The sequence below is a fragment of the Thunnus albacares genome, chromosome 20 (assembly GCF_914725855.1).
Source record: "Thunnus albacares chromosome 20, fThuAlb1.1, whole genome shotgun sequence".
Classification (NCBI taxonomy): Eukaryota; Metazoa; Chordata; class Actinopteri; order Scombriformes; family Scombridae; genus Thunnus; species Thunnus albacares.
Window position 1 is genome coordinate 5,444,149 of NC_058125.1, and position 24,559 is coordinate 5,468,707.

Genomic DNA, 24,559 nt, shown 5'->3' on the forward strand with positions numbered 1-24,559 from the left:
GGAACTACCTGCAGAACTCAGAGACAGGATTGTATTGAGGCACAGATCTGGGGAAGGCTACAAAAAAATTCTGCTGCACTGAAGGTTCCCAAGAGCACAGTGGCCTCCATAATTCTGGGGGGGTGGGGGTGGGGTGGGGGGTGGGGTGGAGGGGGGGTGACTTTAAATGATTTTAGTATAGGGATGCAACATAATATGTGAAAGTGAAAGGGTCTCAGTACTTTCTGTATGCACTGTTCATACACACTATAACCACAAACCAACTATATCATCAAATTACATACAGAAGAGAAACTAAACTACAATGACTCAACGTCATTCTTTCAACAGCACATCAAACCAAACACAAATTATAAGTCAATCACAATTCTTCAAGAATTCATATCAAACTGGATTTTTTTTCTTCATGCAAATAACTAGTTATTCTTAATAAACATAAATCCTTGTCTGACATTCTAAAATTGTATATTTATCTGTCCTGTGCTTTCACACATTTAACTCCAAGAAGGGTATGAAAGTAGCTTGTATCACTGAGCAAGTATTCTTCACATGTTCATGTGTAGATTAATTTGTCATGTTATAATCCAGACTAATGTGGCAGCAACTGGCATTGTGCTGTTGTTGTTGATTCCTTTTTTTCCTCCAAAATATTTCTTAGCAATTCAAGACATTTTCAATGGATTAAGTGGTGGCTTTCTACAAAGTATTTCAAGACTCAAAGCAACAACAAAATTGGAAAAAGTTGAGATTTAATGAATATATCAAATCAGGCAGAAAACTGTGGTTAACATTTGTTTGAAAGTTCAAAATCTACTCATAAGACACAAAGGAAACACAGAAGAAGTGTAACGCAAAACTGAATAGGTCAAGCTCACATTTGTTGCATCACATAGAATTAAAAAAAATGCTTGCGATGCTGCTGTTCTTCAAAGCTCACATGCACCACACCTGTACAGCCTACATCAGCCAGGATGTGGTAGTTCACTTTTCTGCACACAAAACATAAATTTGTATATAAAAGGAAATGAAAAGCAAAACAGTGAGACACCTTGCCTGGTTTGAGCTGCTGGTTCAAACAAACGTTCAAACTGTCTGTGAAATAATTTTTAATTGAACCTAGCTTTCTCTAAGAATCTTATCATCATCATTGCACCAACTTTTAGCATTACAGAATGCCCCTGAAGTCCAGTGGTCCACAAGTATTTTCAGATGTGACTAGGTAGGGAAAATGTTGAGCTCTACGTGGATGACAGACATGCTCAGGCCTGTTAGGTCTGGGTGTTATCTCAGGTCTCACGGGTCGGAAGTCCTTTTTAAACTGTAGGAACACAAAAACACCAGATTTAATTGAAAAACACGGCGTTATCTTATGTGTCAGCCACCAAAACACTTGCATCATTATGAGAGCAGTTAATACTTACTCGTTTGCATCTCAAAATCAGGGCTCCAATGACGAGGAACATTATGATGGTGAATGCTGTCACACTCAAGGTAATCAAGATGAGATCCAAAAAATGGGAATTGCATTGTTCACTGGGATCCTTCTCTGTGAGGAAAAGCAGCAGAAGAAGAAATGTAAAGTTAAATCAAGCTGATGAATGGACTTTATCTCCTACCAAACTCAAATTACTGATTCTTTTCACCTCTGACGATGATAATGGTGCCATTGCTGGGGTGGGTTACTCTGGTCTCTGATTTGAAGTACGTCCAGCTGCAGTAATACAAGTCTGTGTCATCTAACCTCAGTGAGGACAGCCTCAAGGTGAATCCACAACCCTGCACTGTCTGCTTTACTGGAGTTATATGAATTCGACCTTCAAATTCTGCAGCTGTTGTATTCTTGCTGATTCGTCCTTCTTCTAAGGACAGGAACACAACGTCCTTTGTGTTATGGAAACGCCTTTGCAGGTAGAACCCCATTGGGTTAGGCAACGCTGTGGAGCATGTTATCTCATCAGAGGAGTTGACTGTTATCACAGAGATGGATGAAGGATTTTGAGAAACTGTCAGAGATGGAGAGAGAGGGATTTTTACTTATTTGCACACCTGAAGTACAGTTAAGTAAATCAATTTATGGATGATAGAACCATTTCCATGTCATAATGCCAGAAGAAACTTAAAAATATACTTTTAAATGATCAATTCAAATGCTGATGCTAAAGGAAATTCATCAAAAGAGCTAAGAGATGCTTTCAGACAGTGGTGGAAAGTAAATACATATATTTGTCCAGGAAATGAACAAAGGTGCAGTTTTTACTTAACTTGAGTATTTTCACTGTATGCTACTTTATACTTCTTTGCCACACTTCAGTGGGAATTACCGTATTTTTCACTAAATTTATATGACAGCTGTAGTTAGTTTTAGGATTAAGATTTTACACTAAAAAAAACGTGATATACTCGTAAAATGCAATGCATTGTTAAAAGATTATACCAGTGGTTCCCAAAATTTTTTGGCTTGTAAAAAAGCAGTTTGTAGCTTGGGCCCCTTGTCACATTTCAGATATCTATGAGTTGTTAACAGTTTGTCAAGATCTTTCACAAAAAGCAAAGATTAGAGAAAAGTCCACAAGATAAATACAAATGTGTGTTTTTCTTCTTTTCTACCCCACTTATCATCTCACAATGCCTCTGATTTATCTCTTGACCCTTTGGAGAGGCTCGACCCCTAGGTTGGGAACCAGGACAATACTATCTAACTATATTATGTAGTTAAATCCAGCTTCACCTTGACCAGCTACAACACTTAAAAATTTACTTATGCACTGATGCATCAGTATTAACAATCTAATAATACTTCAACCTTTGATACTTAAAGTGCATTTTGCTGATAAAATTACATGTACTTAAGTAGGATTTTAAATGAAGGACTTTTATTTTACATTGTTGTAGCGGAACTACTAACTTATAACTAATAACTAATTTAAGTAAAAGATCAGCATAATTCTTCCACCACTGCTGTCAGAGACGCTGCTTAGAAGACAAAAACAGGATGAGGCTGCAAACAAACAGGAAAAGATGACTAAGACTCATCTTAGAAGACAGCTTCATTTTTTGATTCTTCAAACTCAAACCTATTCATTCTTTTTCTCTTCCACACACACACTCACCTGTCCAGGTGTTGAGTGTTACCTCAGTGGGCAGGAAGAGTAATCCCAACACACAGCTCCACCACTGGACTTTCATCCTGCCAGCTGGGCTGCAGGTAAGCCTCTGCAGTCAGCCAAAAACGCAACAGCCTGACTGACTAACATGAATGCTTAAAAAGGAGTGATGTGGTTTACAAAGGAAATGTGACACTGACTCTTGTTTTACTGAGTGGCTATTAGCTGCTGTGTCTTATTACATCATACGGAAGCACTTGTTTTTGACAAAACTTTATTTGAAGAGATGTTCCATCAACCATAACAGTTTCATGTACAGAAGCTGACATAACTTATGTCATGAACATGCACAATATATCAGCATAGAACATACTGTATTATGTAAACAAATAAGTCCAGTTGTCAGACAAGTAGGCAGGTAGAGTGTATAAAAATGTGTCTTAAGACAGGATTTAAAGGCTGAGACAGTGTTGACAGACTGAACACTAACTGTAAGACTATTCCAAAGCAGAGTAGCCAGTAGAGCAAAAGCTCAACAATAAAAAACAATAAAAAAACACTATCACATTTACTTTGAATTCCCAATCTGTATGTTACATCATCATTGGTTATTTTCTCAGACTTAAGGAAGCTCCCACCAGAGTGACAATAGACATATAATGCTGTTTTTTTAGTAGTAATCCTCATAATGAGTAGACTGAACTTCATGTGTATAATTGGTGGAGTGACCCTTTAATCAAATTAAATCATATTATTCACATGGCTCATTCTGTACAAACACAAAATGTTATATTTAATTTTCAGTTCAATTCAATTTTATTTATATAGTGCCAAATCACAACAAAAGTCATATCAGGGCACCTCTCACATAGAGCAGGCCTAGACCATACTCTCTGTGTACAGAGACCCAACAATTCCCACATGAGCAAGCACTTGTTGACAGCAATAAGGAAAAACTCCCCTTTAACAGGAGGAAACCTCAAGCTGAACCCGGCTCTAGGTGGGTGGTCATCTGTCTTGACTGGTTGGGTTGAGAGAGAAAGAAACAGGGGGGACAGAGAAGCAGAATAACAACAATAATAACAATGACAATAATAATAATAGATATATGACTAGCAATAACAAATAGCAGTAATAGCCAGAGAGGGACATCCCTGCGGTGAAGGCTCACAGCCCGGAGGCTGGGGTTTCCTGTGGATGAGAAAGCACAAAGAACTCCGGGGAAGAAGCCAAGTTGGTAACATGCAGTAATGGTACATGAATACATACAGATGGAGAGTAGGAGACAGGAACTCAGTGCATCATGGGAAGTCCCCCGGCAGTCTAGACCTATAGCAGCATTACTAGGGGCTGATCCAAGGCGAGCCTGGCCAGCCCTAACTATAAGCTTTATCAAAAAGGAAAGTTTTAAGCCTACTCTTAAACGTAGAGAGGGTGTCTGTCTCCTGGACTGAAATTGGAAGATGGTTCCACAGGAGAGGAGCCTGATAGCTGAAGGCTCTGTCTCCCGTTCTACTTTTGGAGACTGTAGGAACCACAAGTAAGCCTGCATTCTGGGAGCGCAGTGCTCTAGTGGGGTAATAGGGTATTATGAGCTCTTGATGGTACCTGACCATTAACAGCTTTGTAGATGAGGCGAAGGATTTTAAATTCAATTCTGGATTTTATAGGAAGCCAATGCAGTGAAGCTAAAATGGGAGAATTATGATCTCTCTTTCCAGTTTTTGTCCATACATATGCAGCTCTTCAGAGACTTGTAAGGGCAGCTTGATAATAAGGAATTGCAACAATCCAGTCTAGAAGTAACAAATGCATGAGCTATTTTTTCTGCAGAAAGGATGTACCTGATTTTTGCAATGTTACAAAAGTGAAAAATGCAGTCCTTGAAATTTGTTTTCTGTGGGAGTTAAAGGACATATCCTGATCAAAGATAACTCCCAGATTTCTTACAGTGGTGCTGGAGGCCAGGGCAATGCCATCTAGAGTAGCTATCTCACTGAATAATGTGTTTCTAAGGTGTTTAGAGCCAAGCACAATAACTTCAGTTTTGTCTGAGTTCAGTAGCAGAAAATTGCAGGTCATCCAGGTCTTTATGTCCTAAAGGCATGCTTGGAGCTTAGTTAACTGATTGGTTTCATCTGGCTTCATTGATAAATATAGATGGGTGTCATCTGCATAGCAATGAAAAGTTATTGTTTCTGAATCATATTACCTAAAGGAAGCATATATAAGGTGAATAGTATTGGTCCAAGCACAGAACCTAGTTGAACTCCATGTCTATTTTTTGCATGCTTGGAGGATTCATCATTGACGTGTACAAACTGAAATTGATCTGATAAATAGGACTTAAACCAGCTTAATGCCTTTAATGCCAATCAAATGTTCCAGTCTTTGTAATAGGATGTGATGATCAATTGTATCAAATGGGGCACTAAGATCTAACAAGACAAGAATAGAGAGAAGTCTGATGCAGTTAGGAGATCATTTGTGACTTTCACCAGTGCTGTCTCTGTGCTATGATGTGCTCTAAATCCTGACTGAAAATCCTCGAATAAACTATTGTTATGTAGAAAGTCACATAACTGAGTAGCAACTGCTTTCTCAAGGATCTTAAAGAGAAATAGAAGATTAGATATAGGTCTATAGTTGACTAAAACGTCTGAATCAAGAGTAGGCTTCTTAAGAAGAGGTTTAATTACAGTTACTTTAAAGGACTGTGGTACATAGCCTGTTACTAAAGACAGATTGATCATATCTAATAAAGAAGTGCTAACTAAGGGTAAGACTTCCTTAGGCAGCCTAGTTGGGATGGGCTCTAAGAGACAGGTTGATGGTTTGGATGAAGAAATCATTGAAGTTAATTCAGGAAGGTCATAACATCAATAATACCACTCTCAGAAAGAGAGGTACTTACCACAGATTACTTTGATTTGGTGTGAGACTCAGAACGTCTGGAAAAACTTGAATGTTGACATATAAGATCCACCTTTACACCCACACACCACACCAGGGGAATTCCCTGGAGGTTGGTGAGACTTCTCTTGGTGAGATTTCTGTTCATGTTTTGTGGAAATTTCCACTGAAAGTTCTGTAAGTACCAGAAACATTGTTTCTTTCCATACTAATGTGTGTGAGGTGCATTAATAATCATCATGGTTAACTGTGGAGAATCTAGTCTTTTGTTACAAAATGTCATTTGATATAACAAATCCCACTTGTTTTTTAAATGAAAAATTAGCAGACACTGGTTTGTGTCAAAGGCTCTTCCTCAGCAGAATTGTAGATCTTAATACATACAGTTTAAGATCCTGTTCATTAATTTGTTGCAAATTTATTTTCCTTTGTTTTTTGAAAAGGTTTATTTTTTTGATTACATCTTTGGTTTCTTTAAAATCGTTTTGTTCAGTAATGGAGTAACAGGTAAGATCAGCAGGGTTTTAATTGCTGAAAGTATGGAAACCTGATCACTGTAATCTCAAAAATGTTGAAGAATAAAGAGTTACTTGTTAAATATTGTTCAAAAATGTAAAAAAATCACCATACACAGGTGTCAGGACTTGATCAGCTCTCCAAGGTGCTGATCCTGCTGCTGGCAGCAGACAGGAGCTGTCCAGAGTTCTTTCTTTCTTAAGTTTAATCATTGTTTTCACCTAATTTATTTCCTCATGTGTTCCTCATGTCCTCATGTATTGATGCTAGGTCTTGACAGACACCCTCAACCTGACGGGTCTGTTTAAATATGTGTATTGCCATGATTTGGTCAAATAATTAGACCCTTTCATCTGTTATTACTGCAATTAGTTAATTCTGATTAATATTATGACTAACCATTATGACATGTATTTTTAAAATACTTTTAAAATAATAATCTTTCACATTATAATCCTTTTATTTGTAATCTTTTGTATGTTTGTGTGTGTATAACAAGCAGAGTGTACTTGTGTTGTGCACCTGCTTATGTAGGCGCATATTACTGTCTTCATAATGAGCCCTTAAAATAACAGTGGAACACTACGCCATTGACTTCAGGCCAGGTTTTTGTTGGTCAATCGTGCAATCGCTTCAGCTGCCTCAAGATAGCAATGCGCCAACAGTGCACCTGACCACACCTACACACCCATGGGCCGTCAGATGGGCGCAAGTGCATTTGCTATTGAAACAATATGGGTGCTAGACGGGAAAATGACACTAGCAAAGACACTGGCATTGCGCTTGGTGCCACTTTGGGCTGGGAGTAAAATAAGGCCCTTAAAGTTATAATACAAATGATAACATTTACCATTATAAAATACTCACCCTGATTCTTCACTGGGATGGAAAAACCAAACACTGAGCTGGTAATAAGCAAACATGCTATCAAGTATAATTAAGAGTCCTTCGACCTCTCACACAGCAGCTTTCACTATCACTATGTCTGGTGAGATAAGACTATCATACTGTTGCACAGAGCAAGACCGCTGCTGTGTGAGAATTCAGTATCCACAAGTTCAGATCATCTAAAAGCTTCTTAAATATTTTCTTGGTGGATTATTGCTCTTTAGATTGGCATCAATAAATAATTCCCTCTTGTTAGACTTCCTCAAATCTAATTAAAAAACAATAAAAAACACCATCACATTTACTTTGAATTCTCAGTCTGTATGTTTTTTGTGTAGAATAGGCCATTTTCACCGCCGACCACCGACATTTCTAGTGGTCATAGCAGGAAAAGCACAGGTGTTACTAATCACATTAACGATGGGTCTAATGTATTCAAGTGTCACACAAAGTCATGACAGTGTGACAGTGAGCCAGCATGTGCAACACCAGGACCCTGAAACTGAAGCAGCAACTGAATCCAGACATAATTAACTTTTTTTTTTTTTTTTTTTTACACCTGCATATGTCAAATCTCCTCCTGTGAAAAAGGGCTTTGAATTAGAATTGAAAGGGACATTTCACAAATTAAATCATATTTACATTGATCGGTGTGCACAAAGACAAAACATTACATTTACATGTATTTTGCACAATACACACACACACACACACACACACAATATATGTACAGTATATATACCAAGGGGGGGAGGGGAGGGGTCTATTTTAAGATATGTTTTTCATAAGCTCCAGAAACATTTGTTCTTTCATTATTAATGCGTGTGAGGTGCATTAACGACCATCATGGCTAACTGTGAAGGCTAAATTAAATCTAGTCTTGTGATATTTGCATCATTCTGAAAAATATACCACACTTCTTCAATGGAAAAAAATAGTATACCTTGTTTCTTGTCACAGGTATGGAACATGTCCAGTAAACAATGGTGGTGTGTTTGTGCAAACAAATTCAACAAAACAATCTCACCACAAGGTCCATTCAGTAGCTGTTCTGGAGCTTTTGATTGCATCACATGATCTTCTTCAGCAGATGGGAGTTGTCATGGAATTGTAGATGTTAAAATATACATATATTTATAGACATAAATATATACATACATATATACATATATGTATATATGTATGTATGTATGTATGTATGGTAACTGTTCTCTATAGAGCCTCTTCTGCCTGGATTATCTACTAAAATTCAAATCAAATACTGATGAATTGATTTCACTTCACTGCCTGTCACTATGCACCTTTAAATTGTTATTTTCATTATTTTTATATTGACCCAAGGAAGACTGACAACTACTTTGTGGAAACTAATGGAGACCCAAATAAATAAAGATTTTTTTCAATCATTTAGTCTCTAAATATAAAAAAAGCTGTGAAAAAGGCCTGTCAAAATTTACAAAAGTGCTGGGTAGCATCTTAAAAATTGTTTCTCATATCTTGCCAACTCTCCAAAACTCAAAGATATTCAATTTAGAATGATATGAAAATAAATTGTTGATTGATTATTATTAGACTTTGCCCTGACTAATAAAGGCCCACGTCTTAAAGCTTGTAATACAGGCTTTCCATTATTTATTTTTTTGTAGTTTCCAAGCCCAAGTTGTAGTAACCCTGATTACATCATCATTGGTTATTTTCTCAGACTTAAGGAAGCTCCCACCAGAGCCACAGAAGACATTATAATGCTGTTTTCACAAATGCTGTTTCCTCATAATGAATAGACTGAACTTCATGTGTATAATTGGTGTATTGCCCCTTAAATCAAATGAATCATATTATTCACAAGGTTTATTCTGTACAAACACAAAATGTCATATTTACATGTCACAATATGTACAAAGATCCAAAGAATTCTGAAAATGTCATTGGAAGGAAAAAAACTCAATAAAAAGTTAAACATGATGTGTGATTTTTCAGAGGCAGGAAGCTACACAGCCAGCTGGGTGAAGAGGATCTTTCATGAACAACAAATATTTGAACACACACAGATGCTTATACACAAATTTCAGAATTTGTCAGGAAATCAGTAAGTTTTCCTTTCTCGTTTCTCTGTCATCTCCATCTTCATCCCCAAGTCTTTTCCTTCTTCATTCGGCTGATGATTTGTCCGCCTCTATTAGTTCCAAACAGGAAATACAAAATACCCACAACAGCAAGCGTGACAAAAATACCCAATATAGGGGTGATCACATGCTGGTGGCTCAGCAGTGGCTCAGTGGACTCAGGAGGCATATTACCTGGCAAAATAAATTGTTATTAATCAATTATTATTAAACATGTGGATTAAATCAAACTTGTTCTGTGTATGTCTGAACAAGACTTTCAATTTATAAAAATGGATAAAAATAATGCACACATGCACTCATTCACATGCATTTGCTAAAAGAGATAAAGATACTGAAAGCTACTCACGAGTAAGTGGATTGTTTTGTTGTGTGGTCATGTCTTGTTTAAATCGTACTTTGATTGTTGATGGTTTAGCAAGACCACAGTCTGTTCCTACTGTAACATTGTAATTCTCCTCTTTGGTTACATTTGAGATGGTCAGATACACAGAAGTCTGAGTACTGTCACAACCACAGATGTATTTCATCAATCTACTGTTACACTGTATGTCGCCATGTGAGTTACTCCAGTGATATTGTTGACCTTTACAGTTGTTTCCAGGCCTGTAAATGATTTTGCAGTTTAGTGTCACATTTTCTCCAGCAACAACCTCCACTGTGTCGTTGCACTTAAGTGACAGGTTTGAATCTGAAAAGGGGCAAAAATTGAGATAATTAATAATGTATTACATAATGCATTTACAGTATTCTTAATATACATTTTTATACAAGCAATGTAAAAATACCTCCATTTGAAGCACTGCTTTGTAGAATAGTAGCAGCACACAGCAGACTCAAATGTATCCACAAGTAAGACATCCTGGAAGTTCCACTGTTGTCAGAAACTGGAAGAAAGAAAGAACAGTACATAACTTTTAGGACAGAGTTTGGTTTTTGCATTTGAATTTGTTGTTTGTCTTTAGTGAAATATTTCTTCAAATAATCTAAAATTGTTGGAGTTCTTAGATTTAAGTTTCCATTCAAACAAGTTCATGACATTTTACACACGTCATCCTGCTTCCTCGCGCTGTTCTGATCAAAATGATTAAAGGAATACTTTGACATTGTGGGAAATACGCTTATTCACTTTCTTGTAGAGAGATGAATGAGAAGATTGATGCAACTCTTAATGTGTACAGTAAATATGAAGGTACTGCTGGCAGACAATTAGCTTAGCTTAGCACAAAGGCTGAAAACAGTTTCAAATGGCTAGTCTCAGACATGTCCTCATGATAAGTTGGTAACTTTTTAAACTGCAACAGTTTAAGTAGTGTATTTTAACTCTTCATCATTTTGGGAAATACAGGCATTTGTATGTTGAGTGACAGGGTAAAATGTTTGAAACTATTAGGGCTTATCTTTTAATCATGTTTCTTGTGGACTTTATTATACATTAAACTTTACACTGACAGAGGTAATTCTTACTTCAGAGGTATAGTTGACTACAGAGCAGTTTGGAAATGGTCTAAGGTCTATTTTTTAGTTATGCTATCTAACTTCTTGCATGAAGTCCATATATGGACTGCATTAATGATATCTACAAACCACTGCGTTTGCATAATGCATCATAAGATTCATTCTAAGCCTGCATAATGCATTATGTTTCATAGCAACAGTCATAAACCAGAAGTTTTCTCTGGAAGTGAAACAGATAGTAAGTGTGACATTGTGCAAACAAGGAACTGTTTATATATATTATATACTGCTTTTTTATATTTACATTTGTGCTGTAAATTGCTGAGGTTGCTAAGAAGCAGTGTGTCTTTTCTTATAATATTCTACTATCTCATATTTGTTAAGGATTTATGATTAACTCAAACTCAAAATATGTTAACCAGTCACTGCCTCAGATAATACCAGTGGTGGAAATACCCAAGTTCCAGTTTGTAAGTTTGTCGACTTTTTCTATTAACCGTAGACCTGTACCTGTCAGCGGGAAATATATTTTACTGCACTTCAATCATCGGACAACTATTATTACTCGTATCTATTCGTATACAGATTTCACATACAAAACATATGATTAACTTATAAAATATGATGCATTTTAAACCAGTGATTCCCAACCAGGGGTACTTGTACCCCAAGTAGCCCAACAGGTACTTATTCAGTTGCCAGGGGGTAATTGGGAAGATTCAGGATCAGCTCTACTAATTTGAAAAAATACAAATTATGACATGACGAAAGAAATATAATCACACAATTTAGGAGAAATTATTTGCTGATAATCATCATCACCATAATTATCATCATAATCAAATAGAATTACAAATAAGTGTGCTACTTTTTTTTTTAGTAAATTTATTGTCACAATAATAGTAAGCTACCAGCTACTGCACAGTACACACCTCCTACCAACCTGAGCCAGTTGGAACACCTTAACGCCACATAAAAAAAATGTAGTAACAACTGGCTCTCATTCAGCCAGGTACAACATTACAAGGCTGATTACACATACATGCAACAACAATAATAATCCAATAATGTAATACTACCACTACACACTGTGAAAAGGGCCATTCTGCATAATGAGTACTTTTACTTGATGCTTCTACTATAGTTTGTTTATAGTAGTTATGTTTCCTAAAGAAACATTTTGACTGCATGACTTATACTTTTACAAGCCTGTCGTTGTATTGCTACTGTTGCTAAAGTAAAAGATATGAATGAATTGCAGCCTCTCAGTGAACTGTGCATATTAATCTATTTAATATCCTCCATATACACATGAATAAACTTCAGTGATTCATTAACTGCTTCAAATGCAGAAAAGCAAATACAATCTCCCTTGCAAAAACTTATAACAGTAATAGTCAAGTCAATTTTATTTGTTTAGTCCAATATCACAAATCACTAATTATACACGGGGGGCTTTACAGTCTGTACAACAATACAACACCTCCTGTCCTTAGACCCCAGTGATAACATCAATAATACGTCTCTCAGAAAGACAGGTGCTTACCTCAGACTACTTCGTTCTGATGTGAGACTCAGAATGACTGGAAAAACATGAATGGTGACAGTATAAGATCCAGCTTTAAACGTACGCACCGTACCAGGGGAGTTTCCTGAAGGTTGGTGAGACTGGACACATGCCAGTACAGATTAAATCAAGAAAGGGCAGAAGAACATAAAGTGAGGGACAGTGAGAGAGAGAGAGAGGGAGAAGGAGAGATAATTATCTCTCCCTCAACATTTAAATGTTGCTCCAAACAGGTTGAAGGGTTGTGAGGACTGTGTAACACTCTATACTTGTATAGAACCAAAAGTACTGGACAGTCATTTGCATTGAGACTAGAAAACCTGCTCCAGATTTCAGCCACGTAAGACTATATCAAGTTATCAATAGAACACGTGCATATGACTTTGCTCTATGAATATATACATGAAAGAGTCATTTTCATTCATGTAACTCATCAGTTGATTCAGGTGACAGCTGGGAACAAATAATATGCATCTGTAAATACTTTTGATACTTGAAACTGAACATGAAACTTGTTGTTGGCACAGCAGCAGGTTGATAAAACGACAATTCAACCAACTTGTGTGTTCGGCTGAGGAGGAAGGCTCACGTGATTTCACATAAAAAGTCAAAAAGATCAAAGATAACTCTTTCTAACAGGAATGGAGGACGCAAACTGATTATCTGCATTACTGATTAATCTAAAGTAGAGCAGAGAGAGAATCCATCCCTCATCAAAGTGTGAATAAACTTCAGAGTGATTCATTAATTGCTTCAAGTGCAGAAAAGCAAATACAGTCACACTCGTAAAAACAGTAATAAATAATCTACATGTTGAGCTCAATGCTATAATAAATGGATAAATGAATATATTTGTTGGACTAAATGCAGTTTTTGATAGTAGGGATTGTACAGTACCAGTAAAAAGTTTGGACACACATTCTCATTGAAGTGTATGTGAAGATGTGTCCAAATGTTTGACTGAAGCCACTTCGCTTCATTTATCTATTGATCTAAAACCGGTGGAGCAGATTGTTATTATTGGATGTTAAATTATATAGTTTATTGTGTTGGTCCAATTATTTCTGTTCATGTTTTGAGGACATTTTTCAAAGTTCTAGAAACATTGTTTCTTTCCATACTAATGTGTGTGAGGTGCATTAATGATCATCATGGTTAAATGTGGAGAATCTAGTCTTCTGTTGCAAAACGTCTTTTCATATCATAGATCCCACTTTTTTAAATGAAAAACTAGCATACACTGTTTTTTGTCAAAGGTATGAAACATGTTAAGTTGTGCAAATAAATTTGACAAAACAATCTCACCACAAGGTCCATTTAGAATTGTTCTCTTCCTCAGCAGAGTTGTATATGTTAAAATATACATTTATTTATTTATATATATATAAATACATATTTATACATTTATGTATGATTAATGTTATCTATAGAGCCTCTTATGGCTGGATTATGCTATCTACCAATATTCAAAACAAATACTAATGAATCTTGGTTTTTTGATGATTTTCATTTCCTTGTTGTTATTTAGTTTGACAGTTTGTTTTTTGTTTTCACTGCAAATTTCTATTTTCTACATTTTCAGATAAAAAAATAATTTCCCTTATTTTCCAGATCTTTATGTTTGGCCTGTTCTTGTTCAGTTAACACTATGCAAGTTTCAATTGTTGTTCTCATTATTTGACTAAAGAAATACTGGAAACCACTTCAAGCTAATGAATATACAAATAAATAAAGGTTTTCTTTTTTTTCCGAATTGACAATTAATCCTTTAGTCAAAAAAACTGTTAAAAAAAGCCTGACAAAATGTCCAAAAGCCCAAGGAGACGTCTTCTAATTGCTTGTCTTGCAAACTCCAAAACCCAAAGACATTCAGTTTACAATAATATAAAAATAAAGTTGTTGATTAATTTAAAGTTTTTTTAAAATTTTTTTTTATTAATCCTCTATTTTCTATTAGTCCTTTAGTCTGTAAAATGTCAAAAACTGTGTAAAAGACCTTCCAAAATTTACAAAAGCACTGAGTGGCATCTTAAAAATTGCTTTTTATGTCTTGCCAACTCTCCAAAACTCAAAGATATTCAATTTATAACAATATAAAAATATAGTTGTTGATTGATTTTGTAGATCAACTCATTAATTACTTGTTTTGGCACTACTGTACAGGAATGGCTCACAGTTCATGCTGCAGTGATTCTGCATTAAGAGGAAAAGCTATGTAGAAAAAATACATGAAACCCATGACTGTGTCAGTGGCTGAGGTAACCTGCGTGTTAAAGCTTGTAAAGCAGGCTTTCCACTATTATTATTAGCCTATTATTTTGTTTGTTTATTTATTTGTTTTCCAAGCCCAAGTTGTAGTAACCCTGATTACATCATAATGGGCTATTTCTTCAGACTTAAGGAAGCTCCCACCAGAGCCACAGAAGACATTATAATGCTGTTTTCACAAATGCTGTTTCCTCATAATGAATAGACTGAGCTTCATGTGTACAATTGGTGTAGTGCCCCTTTAATCAAATGAATCATATTATTCACAAGGTTTATTCTGTACAAACACAAAATGTCATAATTACACAATATGTACAAAGATCCAAAGAATTCTGAAAATGTCATTGGAAGGAAAAAACTCAATAAAAAGTTAAACATGATGTGTGATTTTTCAGAGGCAGGAAGCTACACAGCCAGCTGGGTGAAGAGGATCTTTCATGAACAACAAATATTTGAACACACACAGATGCTTATACACAAATTTCAGAATTTGTCAGGGTATCAGCAAGTTTTCATTTCTCGGTTCAGTGTTGTCTCCTCCTTGAGTCCTTTCCTTCTTCATTCGGCTGATGATTTGTCCGCCTCTATTAGTTCCACACAGGAAATACAAAATACCCACAACAGCAAGCGTGACAACAATACCCAATATAGGGGTGATCACATGGTGGTGGCTCAGTGGTGGCTCAGTGGCCTCGAGATGCTCATAACCTGGCAAGATAAATTGTTATTAATCAATTATTATTATCTTAACATGTGGATTAAATCAAACTTGTTCTGTGTATGTCCGAACAAGACTTTCAATTTATAAAAATGGATAAAAACAATACACACATGCACTCATTCACATACATTTGCTAAAATACTTTAAGATACTGAAAGCTACTCACTTTGGCCTCTGGATGTTTCTGTTGTTGTTCTGTCTTGTTTAACTCGTACTTTGATAGATTTTTTAGGAGTGCCACAGTCTGTATGTATTACAATGGTGTAATTCTCCTCTTCGATGACATTTGAGATGGTCAGATACACATAAGTCTGAGTGTCCCAACCACAGAAGGGTTTCATCAAGCTACTGTTACACTGTATGTCGCCATGTGAGTTACTCCAGTGATATTGTTGACCTTTACAGTTGTTTTCAGGCCTGTAAATGATACTGCAGTTTAGTGTCACATTTTCTCCAGCAACAACCTCCACTGTGTCGTTGCACTTCAGTGACACGTTTGCATCTGAAAAGGGGCAAAAATTGATATAATTAATAATGCATTACATAATGCATTTACAGTATACTTAACATTTTTTTAAATTTATTTCTGGTACAAGCAATGTAAAAATACCTCCATTTGAAGCACTGCTTTGTAGAATAGTAGCAGCACACAGCAGACTCAAACGTATCCACAAGTAAGACATCCTGGAAGTTCCACTGTTGTCAGAAACTGGAAGAAAGAAACAACGCTACATAACTTTTAGGACAGAGTTTGGTTTTTGCTTTTGAATTTGTTGTTTGTCTTTAGTGAAATATTTCTTCAAATAATCTAAAATTGTTGGAATTCTTAGATTTAAGTTTCCATTCAAACAAGTTCATGACATTTTACACACGTCATCCTGCTTCCTCGCGCCGTTCTGATCAAAATGATTAAAGGAATACTTTGACTTTGTGGGAAATACGCTTATTCACTTTCTTGTAGAGAGATGGATGAGAAGATTGATGCAACTCTTAATGTGTACAGTAAATATGAAGCTACTGCCAGCAGACAATTAGCTTAGCTTAGCACAAAGGCTGAAAACAGGGTGAAACGGCTAGTCTCAGACATGTCCTCATGATAAGTTGGTAACTTTTTAAACTGCAACAGTTTAAGTAGTGTATTTTAACTCTTCATCATTTTGGGAAATACAAGCATTTGTATGCTGTTAGTATTTCTTCATTGTGCCCGCCCAAGACATAGTCCCATATATTACCCCCTGTAAAACCACACGTCATTTTTACACATTGGTTTTTGTGTGGATTAAACAAACAAGATATAATGTGTTAATTAGTGAGTTTAAGAGGTGTTGATAAGTAGATTTTGATACATTTGGACAGAGTCAGTCTAGCTGTTTCCTCTTCTTTCCAGTATTTATGCTAAGCTAGGCTAGCCAGCTGCTGGTTATGGCATTATATTTAATATACAGACATGAGAGTGGTATCAAGCTTCTTATGTGACTCCCAGCAAAAAACAACAAATAAGCATTTTCCCAAAATGTCAAACTATCCTTTTAACAGTGCATTGCAGATTTGTGGGTTTGAGATTTAATTTAGCTGCTTATGTTATGTTTGAGTGACTGGGTAAAATGTTTGAAACTATTAGGGCTTATCTTTTAATCATGTTTCTTGTGGACTTTATTATACATTAAACTTTACACTGACAGAGGTAATTCTTACTTCAGAGGTATAGTTGACTACAGAGCAGTTTGGAAATGGTCTAAGGTCGATTTTTCAGTTCTACTGACTAACTTCTTGCATGAAGTCCATATATGGACTGCATTAATGATATCTACAAACCACTGCATTTGCATAATGCATTATATTTCATAGCTACAGTCATAAACCAGAAGTTTTCTCTGGAAGTAAAACAGATAGTAAGTGTGACATGTCTTCAGATGATAGCTGCTGTAACACTAATGTATTGACATTGTGCAAACAAGGAACTGTTTATATAGAAGCAGGTACACTATAATACTGTGTGTTGATCCTAAAACAAGATTCCAAATTTTGAGAGACTGCAAACAGAAAGTCAAAGTGGTGACACTAAATGACAGCCTCACTGAAAGAAACGCCTCCAGTGAATTGTGCAGCAACACTGTCACTGCAGCAACTTCCTGAGTCCTGGATTTCTCAGTAAGGCACCAGTTTCCAGGAATTACACATCTTCTTATTCCTACCTTCATACTTACCTGCCTCCTTAACTACACTTAAAAAAAAAGAAGAAAACACTCAAAATCTCATCAGGAATAGATTGGAGGCTACTTAATGTGGTATATCTTCATATTTTTTAATGTATTGTGTAAGTTATGAACAGCAGAAAGACAGACTGATGAGAGAAGCACAACACATATATGTACACTCTTATTTTGGTAGAAAAAGGTAATAAAGTGTCATGAAGGAATTAAAACCTGCCATGGCCATACGCTGCATGTGTAATACAGAGAACTCATTTACTTGTTCAGAATATTATCTTTCATGTAAAATGAATGATTATAAAAAACTGTAATATTTGACCATGTAAGTATCCATGGTGATCATGCTTGTAATGCATTAAATCTTGTCACATTACATTTTGCAAGGTTATGATAACAGCTGCAGGGCATTATGCACGAGTTATAATAAATCATTCAGGTCTCATGTAAAAGTGTGGCCAATTGTTCAAATGTAATGTGAGCTCTCTCATCAAGTACGACTTTAGAAGGGCTTTTTTATATTTACATTTGTGCTGTAAATTGCTGAGGTTGCAAAGAAGCAGTGTGTCTTTTCTTATAATATTCTACTATCTCATATTTGTTAAGGATTTATGATTAACTCAAACTCAAAATGTGTTAACCAGTCACTGCCTCAGATAACACCAGTGGTGGAAATACCCAAGTTCCAGTTTGTAGGTATGTGCACTTTTTCTATTAACCGTAGACCTGTACCTGTCAGAAATATATTTTACTGCACTTCATTCATCGGACAACTATTATTACTCGTAATTATTCAGATTCAGATACAAGGCTGATTACACATACATACAACAACAATAATAATCCAATAATGTAATACTACTACTACACACTGTGAAAGCGGCCATTCTGCATAATGAATACTTTTACTTGATGCTTCTACTATAGTTTGTTTATAGTAGTTATGTTTCCTAAAGAAACATTTTGACTGCATGACTTTATACTTTTACAAGCCTGTCGTTGTATTGCTACTGTTGCTAAAGTAAAAGATATGAATGAATTGCAGCCTCTCAGTGAACTGTGCATATTAATCCATTTAATATCCTCCATATACACATGAATAAACTTCAGTGATTCATTAACTGCTTCAAATGCAGAAAAGCAAATACAATCTCCCTTGCAAAAACTTATAACAGTAATAGTCAAGTCAATTTTATTTGTTTAGTCCAATATCACAAATCACTAATTATCCACGGGGGGCTTTACAGTCTGTACAACAATACAACACCTCCTGTCCTTAGACCCCAGTAATAACATCAATAATACGTCTCTCAGAAAGACAGGTGCTTACCTCAGACTACTTCGTTCTGATGTGAGACTCAGAATGACTGGAAAAACATGAATGGTGACAGTATAAGATCCAGCTTTAAACGTACGCACCGTACCAGGGGAGTTTCCTGAAGGTTGGTGAGACTGGACACATGCCAGTACAGATTAAATCAAGAAAGGGTGTGATAGAGAGAGAGAGAGAGAGAGAGAGAGAGAGAGAGAGAGAGAGAGAGAGGATTGTGAGGACTGCGTAACACTCTATACTTGTATAGAACCAAAAGTACTGGACAGTCATTTGCATTGAGACTAGAAAACCTGCTCCAGATTTCAGCAACGTAAGACTATATCAAGTTATCAATAGAACACGTGCATATGACTTTGCTCTATGAATATATACATGAAAGAGTCATTTTAATTCATGTAACTCATCAGTTGATTCAGGTGACAGCTGGAAACAAATAATATGCATCTGTAAATACTTTTGATACTTGAAACTGAACATGAAACTTGTTGTTGGCACAGCTGCAGGTTGATAAAGCAACAATTCAACCAACTCGTGTTTGGCTGAGGAGGAAGGCTCACGTGATTTCACATAAAAAGTCAAAAAGATCAAAGATAACTCTTTCCAACAGGAAGGAAGGACGCAAACTGATTATCTTAATTAGCTTAATTTATCTATTGATCTAAAACCGGTAGAGCAGAATGTTATTTCACTTATTTTCCAGATCTTTATGTTTGGCCTGTTCTTGTTTAGTTAACACTATGCAAGTTTAAATTGTTATTCTCATTATTTTATGTTGACTTAAGAAAAACTGGAAAATATATAAAGTCTTTTTTTCAAATTGTCAATCAATCCTTTAGTCAAAAAAACTGTTTAAAGGCCTGTCAAAATGTCCAAAAACCCAAGGTGACGTCTTCATATTGCTTGTCTTGCAAAGATATTCAATTTACAATAATATAAAAATAAAGTTGTCAGTTAATTTTCTGTAGATCAACTTACCAATCAATTGTTTTGTCACTAGTGGCTGTACACTGTACACATTAAGCACCTTTAAACAGTCAGTTCACCCAAATTACAAAAAACCCAAACAAAAATACTCACTTACCTGTAGTGGCATCTAGCCATACAGGTGCTCACAGCACTGGAAAAATTACATAAATACCTTTCTAAATGCAACTTTAACATTACACAACTGTCAGATTAAATCTGAGGAACAGAAACAAACTCAAACACATCCAATCACTGATCAGTGAAATTCAGATCAGAACTAAAAGTTGTTTTGAATGTTGATTTTAATTAATGCTCCAAAATGTGGGCTGCTGTTTTTAGCCTTGTACGTAATCCTTTAACTGGAAAGGTTTAGACATCAAATGTTCACATTTTAACAACACATTCACTTTTCAGAAGATAAGTAAAGTTCAATGAGACGACACCTGTTCACTTGTTTGTCAGAATATTTTAGTGCTCAACATGTATGACATGTATGTTTTAATCTTGTAAAACAAAGAACACAAACAACATAAAACTTAAAAATACTAGTCATGGTTGGCTTTGGCTTTGTGTTTTTCTAGACTGTGGACTTATTTCTCCTCAGGCTCAGGTCTGCCACAGGGGATCCACCATTTTTAAACTACAGACATCACCCCCCTGTGGCCAAATGGAAGAACTGCACCTACTGAGACTTTCAGTTCTCACTAAGTGGTCTGTAGAGCAACATGGTCCTCTACTTGTCCTTCATGGTGCCAGCATGAATGATGAGATGGTCCAAACAGAATCAGGAGCCAACCAGAGGCAGCTCTCATTCCACTTCCATCATGTCTTAAAACTAAATCTGTTTTCCTCTCTCTCACCACTGCATGTGTGGGGGCTGTGTGTGGCTCTGACCCTGTTTTCTGTATTGGGTGAGCAGCAGTGTGCCAGCCTGTGGGGAGTCCTGGCCCTGTAGCCAGTCTTGATAAAGGGTGTGCAGGGTGGGGTTGAGCTCTGGGAGACAGACTGGCAGGCTGCTGTAGGTCTCCTCCATCTGCTGCACTAGGGTTTTATTGGCCCGGCCTCCTGCCTCGCTCCTTGCCTGTCCACGGCTGCTCAAGCACCCTGATGGGTAGCATTTCAGATTAGAAAAGTCATCACTGTGGAAGTGGCAGGAAAAATGGAAACAAAGAGTATGACTGGAATGATGTTACTGTACCTCCTGGGCAGGACAGCACCTCTACCTCATTCAGTGAGCACTCACGGGTCAGAAGTGCTTTTTAAACTGTAGGAACACAAAGAAAACAGATTTAATTGAAAAACACTGCATTATCTTATGTGTTAGCCACCAAAACATTTGCATCATTAGGAGAGTAGTTCCATCTACTTAATACTTACTCATTTGCATCTCAAAATCAGGGCTCCAATGACGAGGAACAATATGACGGTGAATGCTGTCACACTCAAGGTAATGAAGACGAGATCCAAAAAATGGAAATTGCATTGTTCACTGGGATCCTTCTCTGTGAGGAAAAGCAGCAGAAGAAGAAATGTAAAGTTAAATCAAGCTGATGAATGGACTTTATCTCCTGTCAAACTCAAATTACTGATTCTTTTCACCTCTGACGATGATAACGGTGCCATTGCTGCGGAGGGTTACTCTGGTATCTGATTTGAAGTACGTCCAGCTGCAGTAATACAAGTCTGTGTCCTTCAACCCAAGCAGAGACAGCCACAAGGTGAAGCCATAGCCCTACGGTGTCTGCTTCTCTGCAGTTATTTGAATTCGACCTTCAAATTCTGCAGTTGTTGTACAGACATGGCTGAAAATATTGGTATCCTTCCACTTTAAAAAAAAACCAAACAGACTCAATTTTCTCTGTATTAAGTTGAAACTGACAGAAGTATATGGTGTCCATCATTATTTATTTCACATTGAGTATAACTGAAACTTTGCTTTACAACTTAACAACTTAACATATTATTTAACACAATAAAAGAAATGAGAACAGCATGGCCAAAAATATTGGTTCCCTTGACTTATTATTTTGTGGCAAAGCCTCTGGAAGCAAAAACTGCAGTCAATCACTTTCTGTAACTCTGAATAAGGTTTCTACACTTCTCCACTGGAAATTCAGCTCACTCTTCTTAAGCAAACTGCTCCAATTCTCTCAGGATTGATGCGTGCCATCTACCAACTGCAAGTTTCAGCTCTTTCCACAGATGTTCAATGGGATTCAGATCAGGACTCATAGCAGCCACTTCAGAATGTCCAACATTTTCTTCTCATCCACTCTTGGGTACTTTTTGATGTATGACCTGTGGCTAAGACACAGCTTTCTGAAAACAGGCTGTATGTTTCACTCCAAAATGTCTTGATAGTCTTCTGATTTCATTGTGCCCTACACAGATTCAAGGCACCCAGTGTCTGAGGCAGCAAAGCAACCCTAAAACATCACTGAACCTCCTCCATGTTTCACGGTAGGCATGGTATTCTTTTCTTTGAAGGCTTCATTTTTTCTTCTGTAAACATAGGGTTATTGTGATTTACCAGAAAGCTCTAATTATGTTTCATCTGTCCAAAACACATTCTCCCAGAGGGACTGTGGCTTGTCAACATGTATTTTGGCAAAGTCCAGTCTGGCTTTTTTGTGTCTCCCTCTTAGAGGTGGGGTCTTCCTGTCTTTTCTACCATGGATCCCATTTTCATTCAGACAGTGATGGATGGTGTGACTTGAAACTATTGTATCTTGAAGTTGAAGATCAGCTTGGATTTGCATTGAAGTTTTCCTTGGTTCTTTCTCGACCATTTGAGCAATCCATCTGTTCAATCTCAGGCCAATTTTCCTCTTGCAACCACGTCCAGAGATGTTGGCTACAATTCCATGGGCCTTAAACTTCTTAATAATATTGTAGACAGATGTCACAGGAACATAAAGCTCTTTGGAAATGGTTTTGTAACCTTTACGTTGACCATGCTTGGTTATTACCTTTTTTCTAATGTCTTCAGACCAGTCTCTAGTTTTCCCTCTGTTTCAAATGTTCATTGTGATGCACACAGTGGAACAGCAGAGTGAGTAATTTTCTCCTTTTAAACTGGCTGCATGAGTGATTATAAGACTGAAAACACCTGTGATACTAATTAAAACAATAGTCTGCTTAATGTATCACTACAAGTCAATTATTTCTTACAACTTCTAAAGGGTACCAATAATTTTGTCCAAAAATATACTTTTAAATGATCAATTCAAACACTGATGTTAAAGGAAATTCATCAAAAGAGCTAAGAGATGCTTTCAGGCAGTGGTTTCATGTAAATACGTATATTTGTTCAAGAACTGAACAAAGGTGTAGTTTTTACTTAACTTGAGTATTTTCACTGTATGCTACTGTATACTTCTCTGCCACACTTCAGTGGGAATTACTGTACTTTTCCCTAAATTTATATGACAGCTGTAGTTAGTTTTTAGTTTAAGATTTTACACTAAAACAGGAAAAGATGACTCAAACTCATCTTAGAAGACAGCTTCATTTTTTGATTCTTCAAACCCAAACCTATTCATTCTTTTTCTCTTCCACACACACACTCACCTGTCCAGGTGTTGAGTGTTACCTCAGTGGGCAGGAAGAGTAATCCCAACACACAGCTCCACCAGAGGGCTTTCATCCCGCCAGCTGGGCTGCAGGTAAGCCTCTGCAGAGTCGGCCAAAAACGCAGCAGCCTGACTGACTGACACGCTGACTGTCACATGAATGCTTAAAAAGGAATGATGTGGTTTACAAAGGAAATGTGACACTGACTCCTGTTTTTACTGAGTGGTTATTAGCTGCTGTGTCTTATTACATCATACGGAAGCACTTGTTTTTGACAAAACTTTATTTGAAGAGATGTTCCATCAACTATAACAGTTTCATGTACAGAAGCTGACATAACTTATGTCATGAACATGCACAATATATCAGCATAGAACATACTGTATTATGTAAACAAATAAGTCCAGTTGTCAGACAAGTAGGCAGGTAGAGTGTATAAAAATGTGATAAATAAAGCTTTTGATTGATCAGTTATTTTGCATTGTAAGATTTTCCCACCTCAAGGAATGTATGTGAATATTTCTATGTATAATATAGGAAAACAAAAAATGGTAGTAACACTGATTAAGTTGAAATTAGCAACATCATTTAGGGTTGTTTCAAGTTGTATTTTGGGTGTATCAGAAGTGGGGTTTTTTGGGGGGGGGGGTTTAGTTAGTTGTTGTTTTCTTTCGTTAGTTAGTTGCTTGGCAGCTTTGGCAGTGTCATAGGCGCACTAGATGACCTACTGAGTGAGCCAGTGCAGCAAAAACTCGACAATAAAAAACAATAAAAAAACACTATCACATTCACTTTGAATTCCCAATCTGTATGTTTTGTGCAGAATAGGCTGTTTTAATAGCAGACATTTTGAGTAGTCATAGCAGGAAAAGATATCATTTTAAGATATTTTTTGGGGCATTTTTGCCTTTATTGGACA

The 24,559-nt window shown here is 36.5% G+C and overlaps 2 protein-coding genes and 2 long non-coding RNA genes across 5 annotated transcripts; all 4 read right to left on the minus strand.

Moving 5' to 3' along the window:
* Nucleotides 1–732: 732 nt before the first annotated feature.
* Nucleotides 733–23,811, minus strand: LOC122970951. Of its 2 annotated transcripts, none has more exons than XM_044337333.1 (4): nucleotides 23,638–23,811; nucleotides 1,644–2,003; nucleotides 1,422–1,546; nucleotides 733–1,318 (listed from the first exon to the last, which is right to left on the minus strand). In XM_044337333.1, exons 1-4 carry the CDS (start codon nucleotides 23,711–23,713, stop codon nucleotides 1,166–1,168), a joined length of 714 nt encoding a protein of 237 aa, XP_044193268.1. In that variant the 5' UTR covers nucleotides 23,714–23,811; the 3' UTR covers nucleotides 733–1,165. The 2 variants fall into 2 exon arrangements, with proteins under 2 accessions (XP_044193268.1, XP_044193267.1); XM_044337332.1 differs by lacking the exon at nucleotides 23,638–23,811 and adding an exon at nucleotides 3,111–3,210.
* LOC122970954 lies at nucleotides 9,218–12,694 on the minus strand. Its single transcript, XR_006399364.1, has 4 exons — nucleotides 12,549–12,694; nucleotides 10,333–10,431; nucleotides 9,894–10,235; nucleotides 9,218–9,718 (listed from the first exon to the last, which is right to left on the minus strand). It is a non-coding gene; the product is annotated as an uncharacterized LOC122970954 (long non-coding RNA).
* On the minus strand, nucleotides 15,120–19,226 carry LOC122970953. The gene is made up of 4 exons (XM_044337337.1): nucleotides 19,099–19,226; nucleotides 16,169–16,267; nucleotides 15,725–16,060; nucleotides 15,120–15,545 (listed from the first exon to the last, which is right to left on the minus strand). Exons 2-4 carry the CDS (start codon nucleotides 16,239–16,241, stop codon nucleotides 15,331–15,333), a joined length of 624 nt encoding a protein of 207 aa, XP_044193272.1. The 5' UTR covers nucleotides 16,242–16,267; nucleotides 19,099–19,226; the 3' UTR covers nucleotides 15,120–15,330.
* LOC122970960 lies at nucleotides 20,352–21,494 on the minus strand. The gene is made up of 3 exons (XR_006399369.1): nucleotides 21,445–21,494; nucleotides 21,266–21,331; nucleotides 20,352–21,171 (listed from the first exon to the last, which is right to left on the minus strand). It is a non-coding gene; the product is annotated as an uncharacterized LOC122970960 (long non-coding RNA).
* Nucleotides 23,812–24,559: the final 748 nt, after the last annotated feature.